General features: G+C 46.8%; 1 protein-coding gene across 3 annotated transcripts in view; it reads right to left on the bottom strand.

The window, feature by feature from the left end:
- The window catches only part of LOC136847063 (gamma-tubulin complex component 5-like), a 326,992-nt gene that overhangs the window by 136,771 nt on the left and 168,090 nt on the right, over positions 1 to 22,131 (bottom strand). For all 3 annotated transcript variants that reach the window (XM_067118322.1, XM_067118323.1, XM_067118324.1), the window contains one exon: positions 20,163 to 20,367. In XM_067118322.1, coding sequence (XP_066974423.1) covers positions 20,163 to 20,367 — 205 coding nt within the window. The remainder of the gene's footprint in view (positions 1 to 20,162; positions 20,368 to 22,131) is intronic.

The raw sequence follows: 22,131 nt of genomic DNA, 5'->3' as shown, positions 1-22,131 counted from the left end.
CCCAACCTGAAATCTCCTTATGCAGGTTATGCCAGGCTCACGGAGGAGGCATGGATCCGGTCCGATAAGGTCCCAAAGGAGACGATCATCTTCCCGAGGGACCAGGCCCAGTCAGCCCTACTACGGACCTTGTCGGAGTGGCAGGCGGAGAATACTAAGCTCACTCCGGCAAAAGGTGCATTTACTATGTTTTCTCTGGGGGAAGCTCTCCCCACTCCGTGCACCTCTAAAGTAGCCTCCCTCACCAACCAAGCTTGTGTGGAAGGTAAACCAGTTCCTCATCTCCGGGAGATAGATCCCACCTCTCTAGTCTTACCCGGAGATTCCCAGTATTGGGCGGCAACTCCGGATACCTTTACGGTTACCCGGCTGGACCCTGACTGCGCCTCTAACCTCTTCAGTGAGCAACTCCCCAGAATCCCAGAGTCGCTCCTGAAGGCCGAAGCAGACACTAAGGACAGACTTAGTAGGTCCTTAAACTCGTTGACTTTGGCAGAGGCGACGTCAGTGGTATATTGCGAGGACCCACTTTTCCAGGTACTGACGAAATCTCTCTTGGGGAGTTTCCAACAGGACCTCTATGACTTCGTTAAGGCCTGATTGAACTGCCGGAAGCACATCTTTTCGGCAGCTTCCTAACAGGCTCATAAAAAGCTCCATCTGGGGAGCTAACCTATTCCCTCAGGAAGAGGTTGATGCAGTCCTAGCAGAGGCAACTAGGGCCAACCAGAGTCTCCGCTCCCGTTGGGGTTTGTCCTCCAAGAGGAAGCAGTCGGAGCCCGCCGGAACTCACCCTAAACCAGGGAAGAAGTTCAAGAAATTCAAACGGCTCCCGACTCAGACTGTATTGCAGGCTGTCCAGGTCCCCGTCCCTGGGCATCCCTCAACCTCCCAACCTCAACCTCAACCTCAGTATAAGCTGGTTCAACCAGCCCATCAACCTCTCGCTGTCCTTTCTTACGTATCCTCCCCAGCTTATAATGCTTCTTATGAAAGCCAGGGGGCATTTCGGTCAATCCAAAATGCAAAGGGAACGAGAGCTAGAGGGTACTTCCGAGGTAGAGGTTCATCCCGCTCCTCCTCCAAAGGAAGAGGAGGCAGAGGATCTAGAGGAGGCAGGCCCTCTCCCGCACAGTGAGATATCTCAGGTAGGCGGGAGGTTATACCATTTTCGGGACCAGTGGAGCTTCAGTCCCTGGGCCCAGAGCATAGTCTCCAAGGGATTGGGGTGGAGTTGGAGCAGAAGTCCTCCCCCCAAGATCAGGTTCCATCAATCACCCTCCAAGGCTCTGAAGGACTTTGTGAAAGATCTATTAATAAAGAGGGCAATAAAGAAAGCGAGACATCTGAAATTTCAGGGCAGACTGTTCAGTGTCCCAAAGAAAGGTTCCAGTCAGCGAAGAGTAATTCTAGACTTGTCCCGTCTAAATTCCTACATTCAATGCGACAAGTTTCGGATGCTTACAATCTCGCAGGTTCGGACCCTACTTCCCGTGGAGCCGTAACCACCTCTATAGATCTTTCAGACGCCTATTATCACGTCCCCGATTAGAAGGTTCTCTCCTTATCTGGGGTTCAGACTAGGAAACCAAGCATACTCATTCAGGGTCATGCCATTCGGTCTCAATATAGCTCCCAGAATCTTCACCAAACTGGCGGATACAGTAGTTCAACAACTCCGGTCTCAAGGGATCATGCTAGCCGCATACCTAGACGATTGGATCGTTTGGGCGTCCAACGTCGACGAATGCCGGAGAGCAACAGCCATAGTAATCGGCTTTCTAGAATCACTGGGCTTTCAGATAAACAGGGAGAAATCCCGCCTAGTGCCGGAGAGTCGCTTTCAGTGGTTAGGAATCCAGTGGGACCTGGGTACACACAGACTATCCCTTCCGCCGGCCAAACGGAGAGAAATAGCGAAAGCAACCAGACAATTTCTCAAGAACAAGAAAGCTTCCGTCGTCATTGCCCAAGAAAGAGTCTTAGGTTCTCTTCAGTTTGCTTCAGTGACGGATATTCTTTTGAAATCCAAACTGAAAGATATAAACAGGGTATGGCGGAGTCGAGCCAATGTCAGGTTCAGAGACAAAGTATCTCTGATTCCACCGATTCTGAAGAAGAGACTCCGGCCTTGGGCGTCCGTCAAGAGTTTATCGAAGTCAGTGCCCCTTCAGTTTCCCTCCGCCATCCCTAGTGATTCACACCGACGCTTCCCTAAGCGGGTGGGGAGGATACTCCCAACACAAGAAGGTGCAGGGGACTTGGTCTACCATGTTCCGCCAGTTTCATATCAATATTCTGGAAGCCATGGCAGTCTTTCTAACCCTGAAGAAACTGCGCCCGAACAATCGGATTCATATAAGATTGGTTCTCAACAGCGCAGTGGTAGTGCACTGTTTGAACAGGGGAGGTTCCAAGTCGAGTCGGATCAACCAGGTTATGATAGCAATATTCTCTCTAGCAAACAAACACCAGTGGCATCTGTCTGCTACCCACCTTGCAGGGGTCCGGAATGTCATTGCAGATTCCCTATCCAGGACAACTCAGCTGGAGTCGGAATGGTTCCTGGACAAAACTTCTTTCAGGTGGATTTGCAACCAAGTTCCGGGTCTCGAAGTAGATCTCTTTGCAACAGAATGCAACCACAAACTACCTTGTTATGTTGCTCCCAACCTGGACCCTCTAGCTCACTCCACAGATGCAATGTCCATAGATTGGAACAAGTGGAAAAGGATCTACCTCTTCCCCCCAGTAAACCTGTTACTAAAAGTCCTTCACAAACTCAGGACATTCAAGGGCCAAGTAGCCCTAGTAGCTCCAAATTGGCCGAAGAGCAACTGGTTTCCACTTCTTCTAGAGCTGAAGCTTCGGTGTTTGCAAATTCCCAACCCGAAACTGACGCAAATAGTACAAACTCAGACTGTGTCAGCTTCCTCAAGAATTCAGAATGCCCTAGCTTTGTGGATTTCATGAAGTTTGCTGCTCAAAGGGATGCTAATATTGATCCTATTAACACTTTGTTCCTAGAATCAGATAAAAGGGACTCCACTCTTAGACAATACGACTCAGCAGTTAAGAAATTGGCACTCTTCTTAAAAGAATCTGAAGCTACTGTAATGACCACTAATTTAGCCATTTCATTTTTTAGGTCATTATTTGAAAAAGGTCTGGCCCCAAGTACCATTACTACAGCAAAATCAGCCTTGAAAAGGATATTTTTACACGGGTTTAAGATTAACTTAACAGACTCTTATTTTTCGTCTATCCCTAAAGCCTGTGCTCGTTTGAGACCAGTAACCCGCCCACAGTCGGTTTCCTGGTTCTTAAATGATGTCCTTAAGTTAGCTTCAGAAATAGATAATCATAATTGTTCTTTCACTAACTTATTGAGGAAGACCTTATTTTTTATTAGTTTAGCTTCAGGTGCTAGAATTTCTGAACTGGCTGCCTTGTCTAGAGAACCCAATCATCTTGATTTCCTTCCATCAGGTGAAGTGTTACTAGCTCCTCACCCTAAGTTCCTAGCTAAAAATGAAGATCCTCAAGATAGGTGGTCTCCCTGGAAGATCATCCCCCTCCCACAGGACCTGTCTTTATGCCCAGTCTTTACCCTGAAAGCCTTTTTAGACAGGACCTCACACATAACTTCCGGGCCTTTATTTGTAAGGGAAGGGGGAGGAACCATTTCTTTGAAAGCCATTAGGCAACAGATCCTATATTTCATTAAACATGCAAACCCAGATTCAGTCCCAAAAGTGCATGACATCAGGGCAGTGGCCACCTCCACTAACTATTTTCATTATATGAATTTCGAGGATCTGTCAAAATACACGGGGTGGAAATCCCCCGTAGTTTTTAAACGCCACTACCTGAAATCACTAGAAGCTCTCAAATTCTCTCAGTGGCGGGGGAACATAGTTCCCCCAGTTGATTCTTTCTGTACTCAGTCACTCTCCTCCCTCCTACCTGCCTCATTTATTCCCCTAGGTCATCTCCAGGTCAGGCATGCTTCACAGCCTTTCTCCTGACCATGTCATGAATTTGTTCTGCTAAATTGTTTATTTTATATGTACATGTATTGTCTTGTGGAACACAGTTTCCTTACATTAGTTTTAAGTATATGATTAGTACTTAAGTTTGTACCTTTAGGTACTCTTATTCAATTATGATCATGTATTCATGTATCATTATTGTTATGTTAAAACTAAGTATATTATGATGTCTTTATTATGTCTTAATGCCAATCTTGCTACTAGGATAATTAAAAACTCTTGTAGACATTTAGTTTTATTACTTTCCTCTACAAGTTTCCTTTTGTTTCAGGATGGTATTTTGATTTCTCAGTTATTATTTCACCGGCTGACACAGGTCGAGAAACCCAGAAAAAGGATTTTGACAAAGGAAAAATCTATTTCTGGGGAGAGACCTGTGTCACCCGGTGACCCCCCCATGTTTCTTTCTTCCCCCCCTGGTAAAATACCATTCCAGTGTGGGGTGCTAATGTGGAATGTGGGTGACGCCGGCTTGTTTACAGTCCGCGAGTGGTGCGGGGGTTTGTAACGGCACCTCACTCACTGGGACTTTTGACATTGGGAAAGTTTACAGGGCGGAGGCCTGTGATTGTGACAATCTCACCCTTTCTCATACACGACTCCATACCATGGAGCTCGCACCGGGGGTAGTAACTCCGGCTTAGCTTTTTAGCTTTTCTCTGGTATATTTAGCAATAGCTTTACCTAGAAATAAGTGCTGAAAGGTTATTTCACCGGGTGACACAGGTCTCTCCCCAGAAATAGATTTTTCCTTTGTCAAAATCCTTTTTTTATAATAAAACAAAGTTTTACATATACTTACCAAATAATTACATAGCTATATGTTGCTACTTTACGCAGCAGTTTAAAATTCAAAATTCGTGACAGCACTTTTTTTTTTTGGGTGTAGGTAGACTGCCTCACCCACTTTCGGGGAAGTATAGGTACAACACAGCTAAGGAGCTCAATTAGCTAGCATCATGAAATGCCTGTTGTAACCTTAACTGGGGACGGAGCTATGGCAGGTAGGCACTGCCTCTGGTTGGAGCTCCTCTCAACCTGTAGCGACATGGCAGTACAGCCAAGAGCCGCCTCTGCTTTAGTGGGTGCTTTGCAACGTAGGAGTCAACCGCAGATTGCCAAAGCTTACAATCCAATAAAATACATCAAATGTGTGTGCCCTTGCCCTGGGCACGGTTCAACAAAATATGACCAGATAAAATTTACAACCTACACCTCAAACAAGTTAAAATTCAACCAGAACCATAAAATCAAAAATCTGATGGCACTCATGATACAGTGCCACTCACACTTCCCAAGAAAACAACAATCCTTATTCAAGGAGAGTGGATAGAGGAAAACAAAGGCATTCCTCCTATCCTTCATCCTCCAACACCATGCCAGCTGCGAAGAACGGGCACAGAGTACTGCATCTTTCATACACTGTCTCAACATCGCGCAAGTAGAACATCGCAAACACTGATTTGCATCTACAATATGTGGATTACAGGATAGAGGCCAACAATAGGTTACATCTGAAGGCCAGCAACGTAGCGATTGCCCTAATTTCATGTCCCTTGACCTTACATAAAGGCAGGAAATCCTCCTGAATCTCCAAGTATGATTCAGAAATCATAGTCCTTAAAAAGAATGTTAAGGCATTTTTAGATAAGGACAACTGGGGTCTTTAACTGAACACCAAAGGTTTGGAGAAGAACCTCTAATTCCCTTGGTTCTCCTTAAGTACTCTCGAAGAGATTTAACTGGGCAGAGGACTCTTTCTTGATCCGCTTGACCTAGGATGTTAGACAGGCTCTTGACCAAAAAGGAACGTGGCCAGGGGTTAGCAGGGTCTTCGTTCTTTGCCATGAACCCTAAGGTCAACAAGCATACAGCATCACCAGGAGCAAAACCTACCCTCTTATCAAGGGCAAGCAGCTCACTAGCTCTTTTAGCTGTAGCTCTGGCCATCAGGAAAAGGGTATTCCTCATCAGGTCTCTGAGAGAAGCGGGTTCCAGAGGTTCAAAAGGTGGGCTCGAGAGCCATTTGAGAACTATAAGTTTCGACCCAGCTTAGAATGCTTTTCTTGTTTACAAGTATTCTGAGATTTTATCAAATAGCTTATACCCGGATTTGATAACAGGTCCACTCCTCTGTGTTTGAAGATGGAATTCAACATCATCCCATAAGCCTTGATGGTGGAAGTAGCCAAACCTTTTGAGGATCTGAGGAAATGCAAAAAATCTACAATCTGAACTACATTTGTCTGAGAAGAGGAGATATTTCTATCTCAGCACCAGCCCCGAAAGACTGTCCACTTAGCTTGGTAGAATGCAGCAGAAGATCATCGCCTATGCTTTGCAACAGCTTCTGAAGCATTCCTTGAAAAATCTTTTTCTCTGACAAGCTCCCTGACAGTCTGAAGCTTGTCAGAGCAAGAGTGGATAAGCCTAGGTGAATTCGTTGAAAGTGCGGCTGTTTGAGAAGATTTCTCTTCTGAGGAACAAGCCTTGGAAAATCTACCAACAGGCTTAGAAGGTCCGGGAACTATTTCTTGTGTGGCCAAAAAGGAGCCACTAGAGTCATTGAAGTATTGCTGTGGGCGCTGAACTTCAACACTTCCCTTACCATGCTGAAGGGAGGAAAGGCATAGACGTCAATATCCAGCCAATCCTGCAGCATGACATCTGTCGCCCATGCTTGAGGATCCAGCTGTAGAAGGAAGTTGCTCTATACCCAGAGAAAGAAGTCCTTGGCTGCTTCGCACAGCAAAAAGGAGTGGTCCCTCCCTGGTTCCTGATGTAGGCCAGTGCGGTCATGCTGTCCGAGTGGACCTGTCTTGCCAAAGGTCTCGTTACAAAGCACTGAAGAGCCAGATGTATTGCCTTCAACTCCTTTACATTGATGTGAAGGTTTCTTTCAGTTGGAGACCATAATCCTGACACCTCCAAGCCGTTGAGAAGAGCTCCCCAACCCAGATCTGAAGCATCTGAGTGCAACATTAGGTTGGGGTTCACAGGAGACAGCGACATCCCTGTTGCAAGTCTGTTTTCCACCAGCCATCACCGAAGGTCCTCCTTGATTTCGGAAGTGATGTTGAAGACAAACGAACCTGGAAAACCTTCCTTTGCCAGTTGGCTTTGAGGTAAAACTGTAGCATCCAAGCGTTAGCTGAGCAGGATGGGCAAGATATAAGTTCCGGACTTTTCTAATGCAATTCTGAATCCTTTGTTGGGACAGAAAAGCCCAAAAATTCAGAGACTCTATCACTATCCCCAAATACAGAATCGACTGAGTGGGGACTACTGTAATTGCGACTTCCTGAAGTTTATCAGTAAGCCTAAATCTTGTGCAAGCTGAAGAGTCTTCTGAAGGTCCTCCTTGCACTGGGATCTCGAAGGGGAGCGTAGGAGCCACTAGTCCAGGTATAGAGATACGTTTATCCCCATGAGGTGTAACCACTTTGCCAATGTAGCAAGAACACGGGTAAAAATTTGAGGAGTCGTGGAGAGGCCGAAGCACAGAGCCCAAAACTGGAAGACCCTGTCCTGGAACACGAATCTCAGATACTTTCTGTACCCTGAGTGAACTGGAACGTGAAAGTATGAGTCCTGCATATCAATTGTGACCATCCAATCTCCCCGGTGGATAGCTGACAGGACCAACCGATTCTTTCCATTCTGAACTTCGTAGTTTGAATAAAGAAATTAAGAGCACTGACATCCAGGAAGGTCTCCATCCCCCTGATGACTTGGGGGACTATGAAGAGGCAACTGAAAACCCTCTGTGCTTATATCCTCGACTTCCTCCACAGCCTGCTTCTCGAGCAGAGCTAAAGCTTCCCGAGACAGGCTGAAAACCTCTTTGAACCTAAAGAGTAAGCCATTAAGCTGATGGGAGAGGTTACTAAGGGAGGTTTCTACTTAATCGAAAGGGCTGCTGAGCCATAGGAGAAGAAGTCCTGACAGCTGAAACCACAGGAGAAGCTCGTGCAGGGATCCTAGTCCTCTTGGCAGACTGAGTGAGCAGGTCGTGAGTCGACTTCTTCTGCAGTTCACCCGTCACTTGTTCCGAAGTTTCTTGCGAAAACAAGCTGGTGTGATCTAAAGGGGTGAACAGCAGAGAAGAACGCTGAGAGGGAGTGACCCCCTTAGAGGTGAAAGAGCACCACCAATCCCGCTTTTCAAGCATTCCTGTCGTAAAAATAGTAGCCAAACTCATGGGCACCATCTCTCACTGCTCTATCCTCGCAAGCCAGAACACCCAACCAATCTGCGGCAAAGTTCTCCTGCAGCGATGAGCAGTCTCAATCTTTTTAGCCAATGCTCCTACGGTCCAGTCGAGGAAACTCAGGACCTCGAAGACCTTAAAAATATCCTTTAGGAGATGATTTAACTCTGATGTGGTAAAATGGACCCTAGCTGAAGAGAAGGATGAGTGACATGTTGCCTCGATGAGAATGGAGAAATTCCCTTGAGAGGAGGCAGAAACTCCCAAGGAAGGAGTTTCTCCAGTGGCACACGACATATACTTCTGTCATATCAGACAAAAAGGAGGCGCACAAAAGACTGCTTTCCCAACGTCCCTCTTCTCTGAAAACCAGTCGTTGATATGTGCTAGAGCCTTCCTAGATGAGGAGGAAAGAACCTTGTGCAGTAACTTGGCAGACCCTGCAGGTTGCCGCATCATAAACGCCAACCCCGGAGAGGAGGGAGCGGCTGGAGAGAATAAATCTGGATGACACTCCAGGAAGAACCACAAAAGAGCCAAATGGTTCAGCGTTGATGCATCCTCATCCATAGGTTCCTCCTCAGAGGAAACAGGAGACATCGGAGGATCCGTGGGAACCTGAGCCACTGAAGCTGGTTTCTGGAACAAGTTCAGAATGCTATCCAGGCGCTGCATAGGTGCCAAAGACAGATCCTCAATTGCAGGGGATCTGACACCTGTTACGCCAGGTACTGAGTGTCCCACCTGTGGTGCCACACGCTTAATGGCAGGTGGACAAACATCAACAGTAGCACCCACTGATACTGGATGCTCAGACACTGGACACCCGCTCACAGACCGATCGGACACTATAGGGTCGGACACCTGAAGCTCCGACAGTGGGTGCCCATAAGATGGGTGCTCAGCTACTGGGCGCTCATATGATGGATGCTCAGACACCTGGCATCCATATACTGAACGTTCATACAACGAACGATCAACCTCAGGGCTCGGACACTGGGCGCCCACGAGCTGGAAGCCTGGACAACGGGCAATCATACAAAGGGCACTTGGACACTGGATGATCAAACAAAGGGCGCTTAGATGTTGATCGCTCAAACGATGGGCACTCCGACACAGACAGATCACTTTCTGGGCACTCGTACACTAAATTCTCGGACTCTGGGCGCTCGGACACTTTATGTCCATACACAGGATTAACAAACACTTTCTTGGACAACTTACGGCGCTCGGTGGACACTGAATGGGAGCAAGGAGCTTAAGGGAACTCCCAAAAACTACAAGAAGGAAGAGGGCTGCATACCCTTTCCAACGCTCACTTACAAGCCGGGGGAGAGTCATCTTCCACCGAGGCGCCAGACCTTTTCAATGGTCTCGACACCTGAGGGAAACGCCAACTGTGCTTTCTGGCCCCATTGGAGTACAAGTCACTAGAAGATAATGTGTGCGTGTCCAAGCAGACACCTTTCCAATGGCAGTCCTCCGAGTCCTGGGACTTGCGGACAATAGGCTCGGTTGAGGAAGCGACTACTCGTGGGCAAACCCCTCCGACCTCCCTTGACTGCCAGTTTGCTTTCCCCCAGGTGAGCGAGGGGAGTTTAGCAGGGACCTTGGTCTAGGAGCATTGGTGGGATGAGCAGCCACCCCCTCCACTAACACTGCACTCGACACTGCACCAACACTGTTAAATTTGTCCATAAGGACACGCACTGAGTTCCCAACCTGGGAAACGGTGTTCAACAACATATAAAATTTCTGTTCAACTCACGCTTCTAGGCTGGCGATGGCACTGGGTTCAGAAGAATGGGAGCCAGGGATCGGAGTTACAGGAAAAGTTGGAGGACTGGAGATAGGGGAAAAGGTGGTCACAGGTATTGAAGGGATAGGCAATTCAGCAACATCAACTCCCAGAGACAAAACCTGACTAGCAGAAGCCTTAGCTTCAGCCCTAGCAGTAGCCTTTCTCAGTCTGTCACATTGCAATTTCTCTAAACATGCATGCAAAGTCTTCCACTTCCCCTTATCCCAATCCTTACATTCATCACGGTTAAGTTCCGGCAAGCAAACTTGCTCTCTACACGAACTACATACGGTGTGGTTGTCATACTTAGCTGATATTAACCTAGTCTTGCAGCCTTCACTGCAGTATCTAATGCTAGACAAGCTAGAATGTGACATGATTTGTCCAAACAAAAACAGTAAAAATCAGGAAAGTCACAATCGGGAGTCCTGAATTAGCTAATCTAATTAATAGTAGCAAGCTACCAAAAAGCAAAGAGTACTTCACCACACAAAGAGAATCTGCAACCATCTGGTGAAGAAGCAAAAAAACAAGCACCGCTCAATAACCAATGTTTAGTCATTGACCGTCAGAAGCGAATTGAGCTCTTTAGCTGTGTTGTACCTATCCTTTCCCGAAAGTGGGTGGGGCAGTCTACCTACACCCAAAACAAAAGAGCACTACCACGAATTTTGAATTTTGAGGTGCTGCATAAAGTAGAAACTTATAGCTATGTAATTGTTTGGTAAGTTACTTATGTAAAACTATCTAGTATGTCCATCAAGGATCAATACTGAGTCCTTCATTGTTTAACACAGTGAAAATGGAAGCTAGAGTGCAGAAAATTAGGCCCTTGGGGGTTACTGTAGGGAGAAGACCTCTTGTAAATAGGAAGATCAAAGAAAGATGTGCTAAGCATTCTTAAAAGTTATAAGAGTAAAGGAAACATAAAAAAAAAGTTTTAAAATCATTGCAGATACAGTAAACCCCGTGTATTCGTGGTCTCATGATTCGCGGACTCACCTATTCGTGAATTTCTCTATGGAATGCATAAGCACATTATTCATGGAAAATTCACCCATTCCCATTCGCAGTATTTTTCACTGAGATATATTCACTAATTACTGTATTTTCATATTTTCATGACTAAATGCACTTTTTGTGATAAAACTGTTAAAATACTCAGGTATAAGCATTTTTTTATTTTTTTTTGTTTGAACAATTAAAATAGGCAATTCTAAGTGTTTTCAAAGGGGTTTTAGTATTCACAAGTTTTAGTTATTCAAGGGGGGGTATGCATCCCCCATGAATACGGGGGTTTTACTGTACATTCAGTAAAAACACAACTCACTGCAATAACCTGACAGAATACCTCTAAATAAGGGATTTTGACAAAGGAAAAATCTATTTCTGAGGGAGGCCCCGTGTCACCCAGTGAAATTCCATACTAACACGAATTTCTAGGTAAAATATTGCTAAGTATACCAGAGAAAAAGAGCTTTCAGGAATGCTGGAGTTACTACCCTCAGATCGAGCGTCTTCCATAATGGAGACGTCGGTATAACCAAGGGTGAGTGAAAGGACCACAACCACAGAGCCACACTCGATAGACATCCCCATGTCAAAATCCCCCGGAAAGAGTAGTGAGCCGTTCCAGTCCCCACACTCACCCGCCCGCCAAGCCGGTGACTCCAGCGCCACCTACACTCATTCCAGACTAGCACCACCCCCAGGCTTGGCATGTGCAAGTAGGGGGGGCAAAACCAGCCTCTGGGAGGGTCACCGGGTGACAAGGGGCCTCCCTCAGAAATAGATTTTTCCTTTGTCAAAATCCCTTTTCTGAGTCCAGCCCCCGTGTCAGCCGGTGAAATAGTGAGAGAATCATGCCAAGACTGCAAGGCTACAGAAGAAAATAAAAGGTGATCTGAACAAAAAACACAGGCTATGAAAAATAGATTTAATTAATATATCTCTCCATAGAAAAATAGGTTCAGTAACAGGTAAGTACATGAATATAACCTTAAGAGTAAAGTACAAAAATAGGCACACAATGTAAATACAGGTGGAGTAAGGTACATCCAATAAGATAAAAATACAAACGAGTAAATATAAACTTATACCTAAGAACAAAGAGAGACATTTACAATATCAGAAATTTTTGAGGTATATGGAGCAAAATAAAAACAGCTCAGTACCCTAGGACAATCCAAATTCACAGCATGTCAATATACAATCACCAAGAAAATTAATATTAAGGGCAAAAATAACATCAATTATGAGGAGCAAGGCAGTGAGGCATGATTGATCCAGAAGGGCAGGCAGAGAAATAAATGAGGCAGGCGTGGGCGGGGGAAAGGATAAGGATTAAGGATAATTAAGGTGGGGGATGATACTCCCCACAGCCACTGCAGAAAATTTAGGGCTTGAGTGATTTTTAAATAATGGCGTTTAAACACTAGAGGTGATTTCCATCCCGTATACTTGGTAAGTTCAGCAAAATCCATATTATGAAAATAGTTAGTAGAGTAGCTAGCTACTGCACGGATATCATGAACCTTAGGGACTGAATCCGGGTTGGCTTGTTTAATAAAATACAGAATTTGCTGCCTTATAGCATTCAACGAAAGAGTTCCACCTTCCTCCTGATAAAAAAAGAGGACCCGACTTACACTGTGGAGTTCTTAGCAGGTAAGACTTTAAAGGTATAGACTGGGCATAAGGACTGGTCCTGTGGAAGAGGCACCACCTTCCAAGGGGACCACCTGTCCTGAGGGTCTTCATTTTTAGCTAAAAATCTATGATCAGGGGAAAGGAGGACTTCTCCGGACGGGAGGAAATTAACATAATCATCACCCCTAGTGAGAGCCGAAAGCTCTGAAATTCTGGCACCTGAAGCCAAGCTAATCAGAAATAAGGTTTTCCTTAACAGATCCATATAAGAGCAACGTGAGTTGTCAATATCAGATGCCAACTTAAGAACATCGTTGAGGAACCACGTAACAGAATGTGGGCGTGTTACGGGTCTCAAACAAGCACATGTTCTAGGGATAGATGAAAAGTATGAATCTGTAAGGTCAATTTTAAAACCATACAAAAATACCTTCTTCAAGGCTGACTTAGCTGTAGTATTAGTGGCCGGGGCAAGGCCTTTTTCAAACAATGATCTAAAGAAAGTAACCGCTAGGTTAGTAGTCATAGTTTGAGCTTCAGATGCCTTCAAAAAGGATGCTAATTTCTTGACTGCTGAATCATATTGTCTGAGAGTAGACTCTCTCTTATCCGATTTAAAAACAGAGTGTTAATGGGGTCAATGTTTGCTCCCTTTGAGCAGCAAACTTTACAAAGTCCATAAAACTAGGGCATTCTGAGTTCTTAAGGAAGCTGACACAGTCTTGGTTTGTACTACTTGGGTCAATCTGGGATTGGGAATCTGATGACACCACAACTTGAGTTCCTGAAGCAGAGGGAACCAGTTGCTCTTCGGCCAATAGGGGGCTATCAGAGCTAGTTGGCCTTTGAATGACCTGAGTTTGTGTAGTACCTTCAATAACATGTTTATTGGGGGAAATAAGTAGGTCTTCTCCCAATTGTTCCAGTCTATGGTCATCGCGTCCGTGGCATAAGCCTGAGGGTCCAGGTTGGGGCCACATAACAGGGAAGCTTGTAGTTGCTCTCCGTCGCGAACAGATCCACCTGGAGTCCCGAACCGGCGGCAATCCAATTGAATGACTCTCCGTCCAGAGACCACTCCGTCTCCAACGGAGTGGTTCTGGACAGGGAATCCGCCACCACGCCCGCACCCCCGCTAGGTGGGTGGCTGATAGATACCAGCTGTGCTTGTTCGCCAGGGAGAAGATAGCTACCATCACCTGGTTTAAGCGACCTGATTTGGAGCCGCCCCTGTTGATGCAATGAACCACCACGGCGCTGTCCAACACCAGCCTGATGTGAATCCGGCTGGGGGGGCGGATTTTCTTTAGAGTTAGAAATACCGCCATAGCTTCCAAGGTGTTTATATGGAACTGTTGAAACATTGTAGACCATGTTCCTTGTACTTTTTGTTTTGGCGAATACCCTCCCCAGCCGCTTAATGAAGCGTCTGTGTGAATTACCAGCGCCGGAGGAGGGAATTGAAGCGGGACTGACTTTGACAGGCTGCTGACTGTGGACCAAGGCCGCAGTCTCGCCTTCAAGATTCGTGGGATGGAAGAGATCCTGTCTCTGAGCCTGACATTGGCTCGTCTCCGCCACACTATGTTTATGTCTTTTAATTTCGCTTTTAAGAGCAGGTCTGTCACTGAGGCAAATTGAAGGGAGCCGAGGATTCTCTCTTGGGACCGGCGGGATGCTGCTTTGTCCTTCAAAAATTTTCTGGTAACGGAGGCTATCTCCCTCCGTTTGGACGGCGGGAGGGATAGCCTGTACGAGGACAGGTCCCACTGGAGGCCCAGCCATTGAAACCGGGACTCCGGAGTCAAGCGGGATTTCTCTCTGTTCAGCTGAAAGCCTAACAACTCCAGGAACTTGATGACTATGGCCGTAGCCTTCCGGCACTCTTGAACTGTTGGAGCCCAGATTATCCAATCGTCCAGGTACGCTGCTAGGGAGATCCCTCGGGACCGGAGCTGCTGAACTACTGTTTCCGCCAGCTTTGTAAATATCCTGGGGGCTATATTGAGACCGAAAGGCATGACCCTGAAGGAGTAGGCTTGCTTCCCGAGTCTGAAACCCAGGAAGGGAGAGAAGTTCCGCGCAACCGGGACGTGATAGTAAGCGTCTGAAAGATCGATAGAGGTGGTGACGGCTCCACGCAGAAGTAGAGTCCGTACCTGAGCTACCGTAAGCATCGCCAACTTGTCGCATTTTATATAAAGATTTAGACGCAACAGATCCAGAATCACTCTTTGCTGACCGGAGTCTTTCTTTGGGACAGTGAACAACCTGCCTTGAAATTTGAGGTGCCTTACTTTCTTTATTGCTCGCTTGTTGAGCAGTTCCGTCACATAGTCCTGTAGGGCTCTGGAGGGGGTTGGTAAAACCTGATCAGGAGGATCCTTGATCCAGCTCCAACCAGACCTTTGGACACAATGCTGTGTGCCCAAGGACTGAAGGACCACTGGTCTCTGAACCAGTATAGGCGACCACCTACCTGACTGGTCTCAGTGGGAGGAAGCGGGTTTGCTTCCTCTGCCACGTCCAGGTTTTCCTCTTGGGGCAGAGCCAGGTTTGCCTCTGTAAGGGGCTCGACCTCTTCCCCCCCTTGCGCTCCTATTAAGGCCGTGAAAGAACCCACGGCCCTCATAGGTAGGGTTGTACGCCGGGAGAGGAGACGTCACGAGGGTGCAGCAGGGATTGGGCTGGTTGGACCAGCACGTATTGTTGGGGTTGAGCCTTGGAGGTGGAGGGCTGGGCCACCGCCGAGACTGGGACAGCCTGGACGACCGTCTGGTGATGAGGCCTTTTATGACGCCTGAAGCGTTTACCAGACTTGGTCTGGGAGCTGCCAGATTCCGGGGTTTTCCGCTTGTAGGCGGAGATACCCCAACGAGAGTGAAGGCTTTGATTGGCTCTGGTAGCCTCGCTCAGAACACTGGCTACATCGTCATCCGGGAAGAGATTCGCCCTCCAGACAGAACTCTTCATGAGCTTGTTAGGCTCATGACGAATGGTGGCATCAGCAAAAATGAACTTCCTGCACTCTAACTTTGCCACCATAAAATCATACAGGTCTGACTAAAACCCTGCTAACAGGGATTTAGCCAGAACCTGGAAGGGCTCCTCTGCACAGGAGACGGCAGTCGCTTCTGTCAGGCAGAGGGAGTTCAAGGACCAGCCCAACCGAGACCGAGCCTCAAACTCTGCCTTTAGCAAAGCTTCCGGGAGCTTGGGAAGCTGTTCACTAAATTGTGAAGACGCGCAGTGAGCGTCCAACTTACCCACAGTAAAAGTGGACGGGCGTCTTTCCAAAACTCCTCACCCCTGGGAATACCAGGGATGTGAGTCTGTCTCCCTCAACTGAGGCAAAGGATTACCATCAAAGCAAGCCCGGGCCGTAGCCAGAGCAACTTTGTTAAGGCAGGGGAGTGGGCAACTTATCACCTAATGAAAACATGGTGTAGTTGCCCTTGAAAGGAGTCAGTTTGGTATTCTCTGCCTGCCACTCTGTAAGAGTGCGCGGAGGAGAGTAGACTGCGCCTGGTCCCTAGGGAAAGATCACTGTCTCCCTAGGGACCTTGTCTAAGCGCACCCAGGCTTCCTCCGTCAGCCTAACGAAGCCTGGGTAAGGGGGCAGGAGATCGGAGGAAGAACTCCAACTCCTCCAGACGTCTCGTGCCAAGACCCTCAATCGTCAGAGTGTCTTAGGTGCCAAATGGCACGAAAGAACAAAACGCCACGGGTTCCCTACATCGAAGGGAGGGAGGTCAGCCGTATCTGGAATCTCATACTGTGGATCGCCCCCCGCGAGCGAGCCATACCCGCCAGTAGAGTATCGTGGCTGTGAAGCTTTTCTGTGATTTTGGAAAGCCCGACTCTACCTCCGCCGAGAACCTCTCGAGCAATGAATTGGCAAACGCCTCAGGGTCAAAGGCAGGCTGGCGAGGAGGGCTTGGTTTTGGTGCCCTCTTACTCGCGCCTTTGCCCGAGGTTCCTGGTTTGCTCCCGGAGGCTACAGGTACAGAAACCTTAGCCTTCGACGGGGGGAAAGGAGATGCTTTCCGGGAAGACGAGGACTTGAAGCCCTTCGCCTTCCACGAAGTCTTCAGCTTCAACTTGGGGACAGCGGATGGAGCCCTGTCACCCAAGATGGAAGACTTACCAAACCCTGTAAAGGAAGAAGCAGAGGATGATGGGGAATCAAAAAGGGCGCCCGCCCCCGCAACCTCCTCACTTACCTCACTACCTACCACTTGGTCCAGCTCCGTATTCGTGGCTCCAGGTCCAAGTCTAAAGCGGCGGCGTCCTCCGAAACCTCCGCATACAAGGGGTCTTCTTGGGGTGGCTGGGTCGCGTCCCGGATCTGCTGAATGATGGGGGTGGCCAACTCCGCTGGAACAGCAGCAGCAACCCGGGCGCCGGGGTAGAGCAGGTCTCTTAGGCTCGCGTCGAGGGCGTAGGGTTTCCCGACAGTACGTTCCTTCCGAACCCAGCCACCCAGGCGCGGAGAGATTCAAGGGCCTCTTTCTTAGAGGACTCGTCAGCCTGAAAGAGAGCAGGCAATCAGGGCTAACATACTGTAATATAAAAGACATGATTACAATATGAGCACCTATTAGACTGAAGAAACGTGAGGAACGAAAGGCGATAGCTTACCGACTCGTCCTGAATGCTACTGCATAAGGCGAAGCAGACCTCACAGCCATCAGGGTGCCAAACGATGAGATCATCCAGCCGGACCGCACAATCAGCGTGGGTCCGGCACACCACATGCCCGTAGGGTTGATGGAGGGTAGCGGTGCACCCTGGCTCCTCACAACGCACAGTCTGTAAGTGTGAAAAGTACATGAACCTACCACTCTAAGAAACTTAAACTAGGCAGGCCCGGGTATTTCAACCTACTACCGGACTCCGGCAGGAAGAAAAACCCCCGTCAGAGACGGGCCCACCAAACAATAAATTAAATAGAGCGGTAAGCAAGCTGCTCCCCAACCACCGGAATACTCCAGTGGAACGAGAGAGCTGAGTCAACAGGGCCCTACCACAATAAAAACGGCGGAACCCCAGGGCAGGACACCAGACCCCCAAAATAACATAATGTCTAACGGCGGAGTGAGTAACTTCGCTCCGCCAGTGGATATGCATATAGAATACAAGAGATGGTAACGGAACTGGTAACAAGACAATGAAACATACATTCCGGAGTCCGGAGACACCCCCACCGGAGAGCCCAAACCTCCACCGCTAGAGAATCAGTAGGAAGGTGAGGCTACCAACATCACGAGGCCACAAGGGCCGGAGTAGGCGCCAATCAACCCAACTAAGGCAATCTCAAACGGAAAGAGGTCGAGAACGAAAAATAAAAATGTTCGAAACCCGCTCAATCCTAGGAGAGCAGGTTAACGAAACATTTCAGCCAAGCACAGCGCTACCGGGGACTTGCCCTGGGAGGGAACGAATCCCTCCACCAGGGAAAGCCCCCAAACTCGGAGAAAACGCCACCTGGCGTCACCCGCACGAGAAGAGGTAAGAGCTGGCCTGGGGTGGGAGGGGAGGAAGGGTTGGTGGGGCAGGGATGGGGAGTAGGCTAGGGCAAGTGAAAACAGGAGACTGGGAAGACACTTCACCCGCTCGACTGCAGAAGTCACGCACCACGCCAAGTAAATTAATACTAGCCGTGGAAGGACAAGCCTACCCTGAATGAGAGGAGGAAGGGGATAGCGACCAAGGCCTCAACACGCCGACTCACACCTAGTCATAGCCTAGGTCAGCACCCGCGCCTAGGCATAGCCTAAGCTAACAGGGGGGGACAAGGGAAGGGAGGGGGAGGAAACAACAGGGAGAAAAATTTCCGTGCTGAAAACCAACCAGAGCCGAAAGAAAAGGGGGAGAATGCCATAACAGCATAGAGGAGACACACCCACAGAAAACTCTACCCCTCCGTGGAGAAGGGGGAGGACAATGGGGTCTCACTCTACTACCCAAACAACGGCCCATGGAAGGAACAGCAATAGAAACTCCCTCAACCTGAGGGTCCCTCCCCACACCTAACCTACTGAGGAGAGCGGGAGGACAAGGAAGTAAAATACGAGCCTAACTAGACATAGACAAGCAAGGGGGGGGGGCCAACAACAAAATTACCAGATAAATCACCATCACTAAATATAGATAAACCAGGAATACTTGTGCTCGTGCAAGGCACATAGCCTAACCTAGAGGAGCGACAGGATAAACAATAAATCGAAGCTGACGCTCCCCCGCATGTAATTCAAGGCAACAAAACACTGATAGCACCAGCACGACACACTAAAATGATATAGAAGCTAAAACTGTCACGGAGCACATCCCGGTGGAAGAACCTAAGCGCGGGGAAATGACGGGAACCCTAATAAAGGAAACCCGACATGTAGATCAGTAAAATAATTTAAAGAAACACCGATATAACCCGCCCAGGAAACACCACCAGGATGAAACCCAGGGGGGATAATGATAAGTAATATAACGACAAGGAGAAATCCCAAACAGAACAAGCTGGTTGGGTGAATCTGTGATCGACATGGCTGGCTAGGAACGCCACGGCGTCATAACAACAATCACATATAATATGAAAATACGGACTGACCCAGCCAAACTTATCATAAAAACCCCACAATAAGATGGTACTTAACTTGGTGACAGAAAAGTTGCTAGAAGACATGCTGGCAAAAGGCAAAAACGTCCAAAAACACAAGCACAAAATCCTGGGTGGAAAAAATCACGTGCTAGAAAATGGAATGAGTGTAGGTGGCGCTGGAGTCGCCGGCTTGGCCGGCGGGGTGAGTGTGGGGCTGGAACGGCTCACTACTCTTTCGGGGATTTTGACATGGGGATGTCTATCGAGTGTGGCTCTGTGGTTGTGATCCTTTCACTCACCCTTGGTTAAACCGACGTCTCCATTATGGAAGACGCTCGATCTGGGGGTAGTAACTCCAGCATTCCTGAAAGCTCTTTTTTCTCTGGTATACTTAGCAATATTTTACCTAGAAATTCGTGTTAGTATGGAATTTCACCGGCTGACACGGGGCTGGACTCAGAAAAATAAATATAATAAAATTACAGCCTGTCCTCTCAAAAAACTGAGGAAAAATAATAGTTAATTCTACAGTTTATATGTTTATCGTCCAATCACACTGAAACACTGATACCATTGACCCCAACATACATTCTTCAATATTTCATTTAGTCGAACTATTACCCGGCAGTAATTTGGCCATACCTATCTCTGATACAGTGTTATGCATACCACAGAATAAGGAAAATTCTAGCAATAAAATCAGTATGTCAATCTCTTCACTGATAAAAAGTTTATGCCAAAGTTTCATCAGAAGATGCATGCTTTACACTCAACCCTTAAGATCTTCTAGTATAACTAACAGTGCCCTCTAGTGAAGCCTCATTATGGTAAAAGGATACTGTAAACACTAACCTTGCTTTTTAACAATGTTTTCTAGAGAAGTGAGGTGCATCTGGAATTGCCTGCGCCAGTGTCTTAGCCCAGCCACGTATGCAAGTAATGTTACTGGTGTTGGGGGACTTCCTTCAGGATTCTCAATGTTCCTCATAAATATATCAAGTTCACTCAATTGTTTTAAAGGCTCACAGAGATCCTCAAGAAGAGAAACAATTGCTCCCTGAAAAAGAAGTTTTCAAAATAATAATTTGCAGTGGCATAACATAAATTTTCATAATAAAATTTCTTATTTGGATACTTACCTACTGCTAAATTACCTTATATCTCCTGTGCCGGTAAGCAAGTCGGCATTCAAACAAAAAAGAAGATTGCTCGGCTGACCCGGAAGACTGTCTAGTTCACCTGTTTCTCCACCAGGTGTGTTCGAACATTTTAATCTCTAGTCAGAATTCTCCTTGACAGCTCACTAAGATGTGGGGAGGCTGGGCGGGATGTCAATTTAACTGTAGGTAAGTATCCAAATAAGAAATTTTATTATGAAAATTTATATTATTTGGGATGAACCTTACCTACTGTTAAATGAGCTGATTCCCACATTGAGAAAAGGTCGGTGGGTAGTGCAGCTAGACAAAATTCCGTTCAGCCAAGTGAGCTAAGAGCTTCTTGTATGAAACCCAAAAACATTTTTACCTGATCTGGAATCCTCTCTGGGTATTACTGTTGCCAGGAGGTGGATTCCATTCAGGGTGCAAAGCCCTCATGTGTGTGTGCAGCTAAGAGTAGCCTTGCAGAGAAAACTGTTTCTTCTTCAGCCAGCATGGAAGAAGCAGAGTGACTGGACCCCTGTGCCTGGGTCCAAAAGCCCCAAACCAAACGACAGTCAATAAACAAGAAATACCTATGATACAACGGTAACGCTCCTGTACAACAAAAGTACCTTCATGCTCCCCAAAAACCAAAACTGGGAAAAAAAAAAGAACCTAAAAGGTAGCTTTTCTTTCGGTTCACGAAAAGACTTTACCCACTACTACTAGCGGGCTAAGGGTGTTTCAGTCTTAGAATGTGATTTCTATGTCTTTAAGATAATGAGCAGCAAAAATTAAATTGCACTTCACTGTGCCGCATTAATTACGTCCTCAAGTGACAAATTTTTCAAAAAAAGGAAATGATGTGGCAACTGCCCTTACACTATGAGTATTCACCTTGAATAAAGGTAAAAGACTTGGAGATAACTCTTTATGAGATAGTTTTATCAAATGCTCAACAAAAAAAGGTCATCACATTGTTAGATTATGGAGTTTTAGGCTTCCTTACCCTACAAAACAAATTATTAACTTTGCCTCTTTGAGGCTTTAACCTATCTAAACAGATTTTAATAGCCCTCGCAGGACAGAGTAGAGCCTCTTTTTCATACCCCAGCAAAGAGGTTAAATTAGGAATCTTTACCATTCTCAACAGAAGCTTAGCCTTAACATCATTCTTTGCCCTGAACAAAGGCAGAAATGATAAAATGGCATCTCCCTTACCGAAACCTACCTTGTAGAAGGATACTTGTAACTTGCTCGCTCTTTTTGCTGTCACTAGTGCTACAAAAAAAAAAAAAAAAAGAGTTTTCATGGTCAAAAACTTCAATGAAGCAGATTCCGAAGGCTCAAATGGAGATGCAGATAAAACCTTCAAGACTACATCCAAGTTCCATGAAAGAGACTGGTATTGCAATCTAGGGTTTTCAATCTCAAATGATCTTAACACCTCTTTAAGATCTGGATCGTTAGAAATGTCCAACTGTACACCAGAAAACTGAAGAAGCATGGACCTATACCCTCGAATAGCAACTACAAAAAGATTCTTACTATATCTAAGAAAAAGTACGAATTTGATAATGTTGTCTACAGATGTACGGGTGCTGGAAATCCCTCTAGAACGACACCAGGAGCAGTACACCAACTATTGTCTTTGATACAGGGCCAAGGTTGAAGCTCGT

The sequence above is a fragment of the Macrobrachium rosenbergii genome, chromosome 16 (genome assembly GCF_040412425.1).
Source record: "Macrobrachium rosenbergii isolate ZJJX-2024 chromosome 16, ASM4041242v1, whole genome shotgun sequence".
Lineage (NCBI taxonomy): Eukaryota > Metazoa > Arthropoda > Malacostraca > Decapoda > Palaemonidae > Macrobrachium > Macrobrachium rosenbergii.
This window is presented reverse-complemented; position numbering and strand designations above follow the sequence as displayed.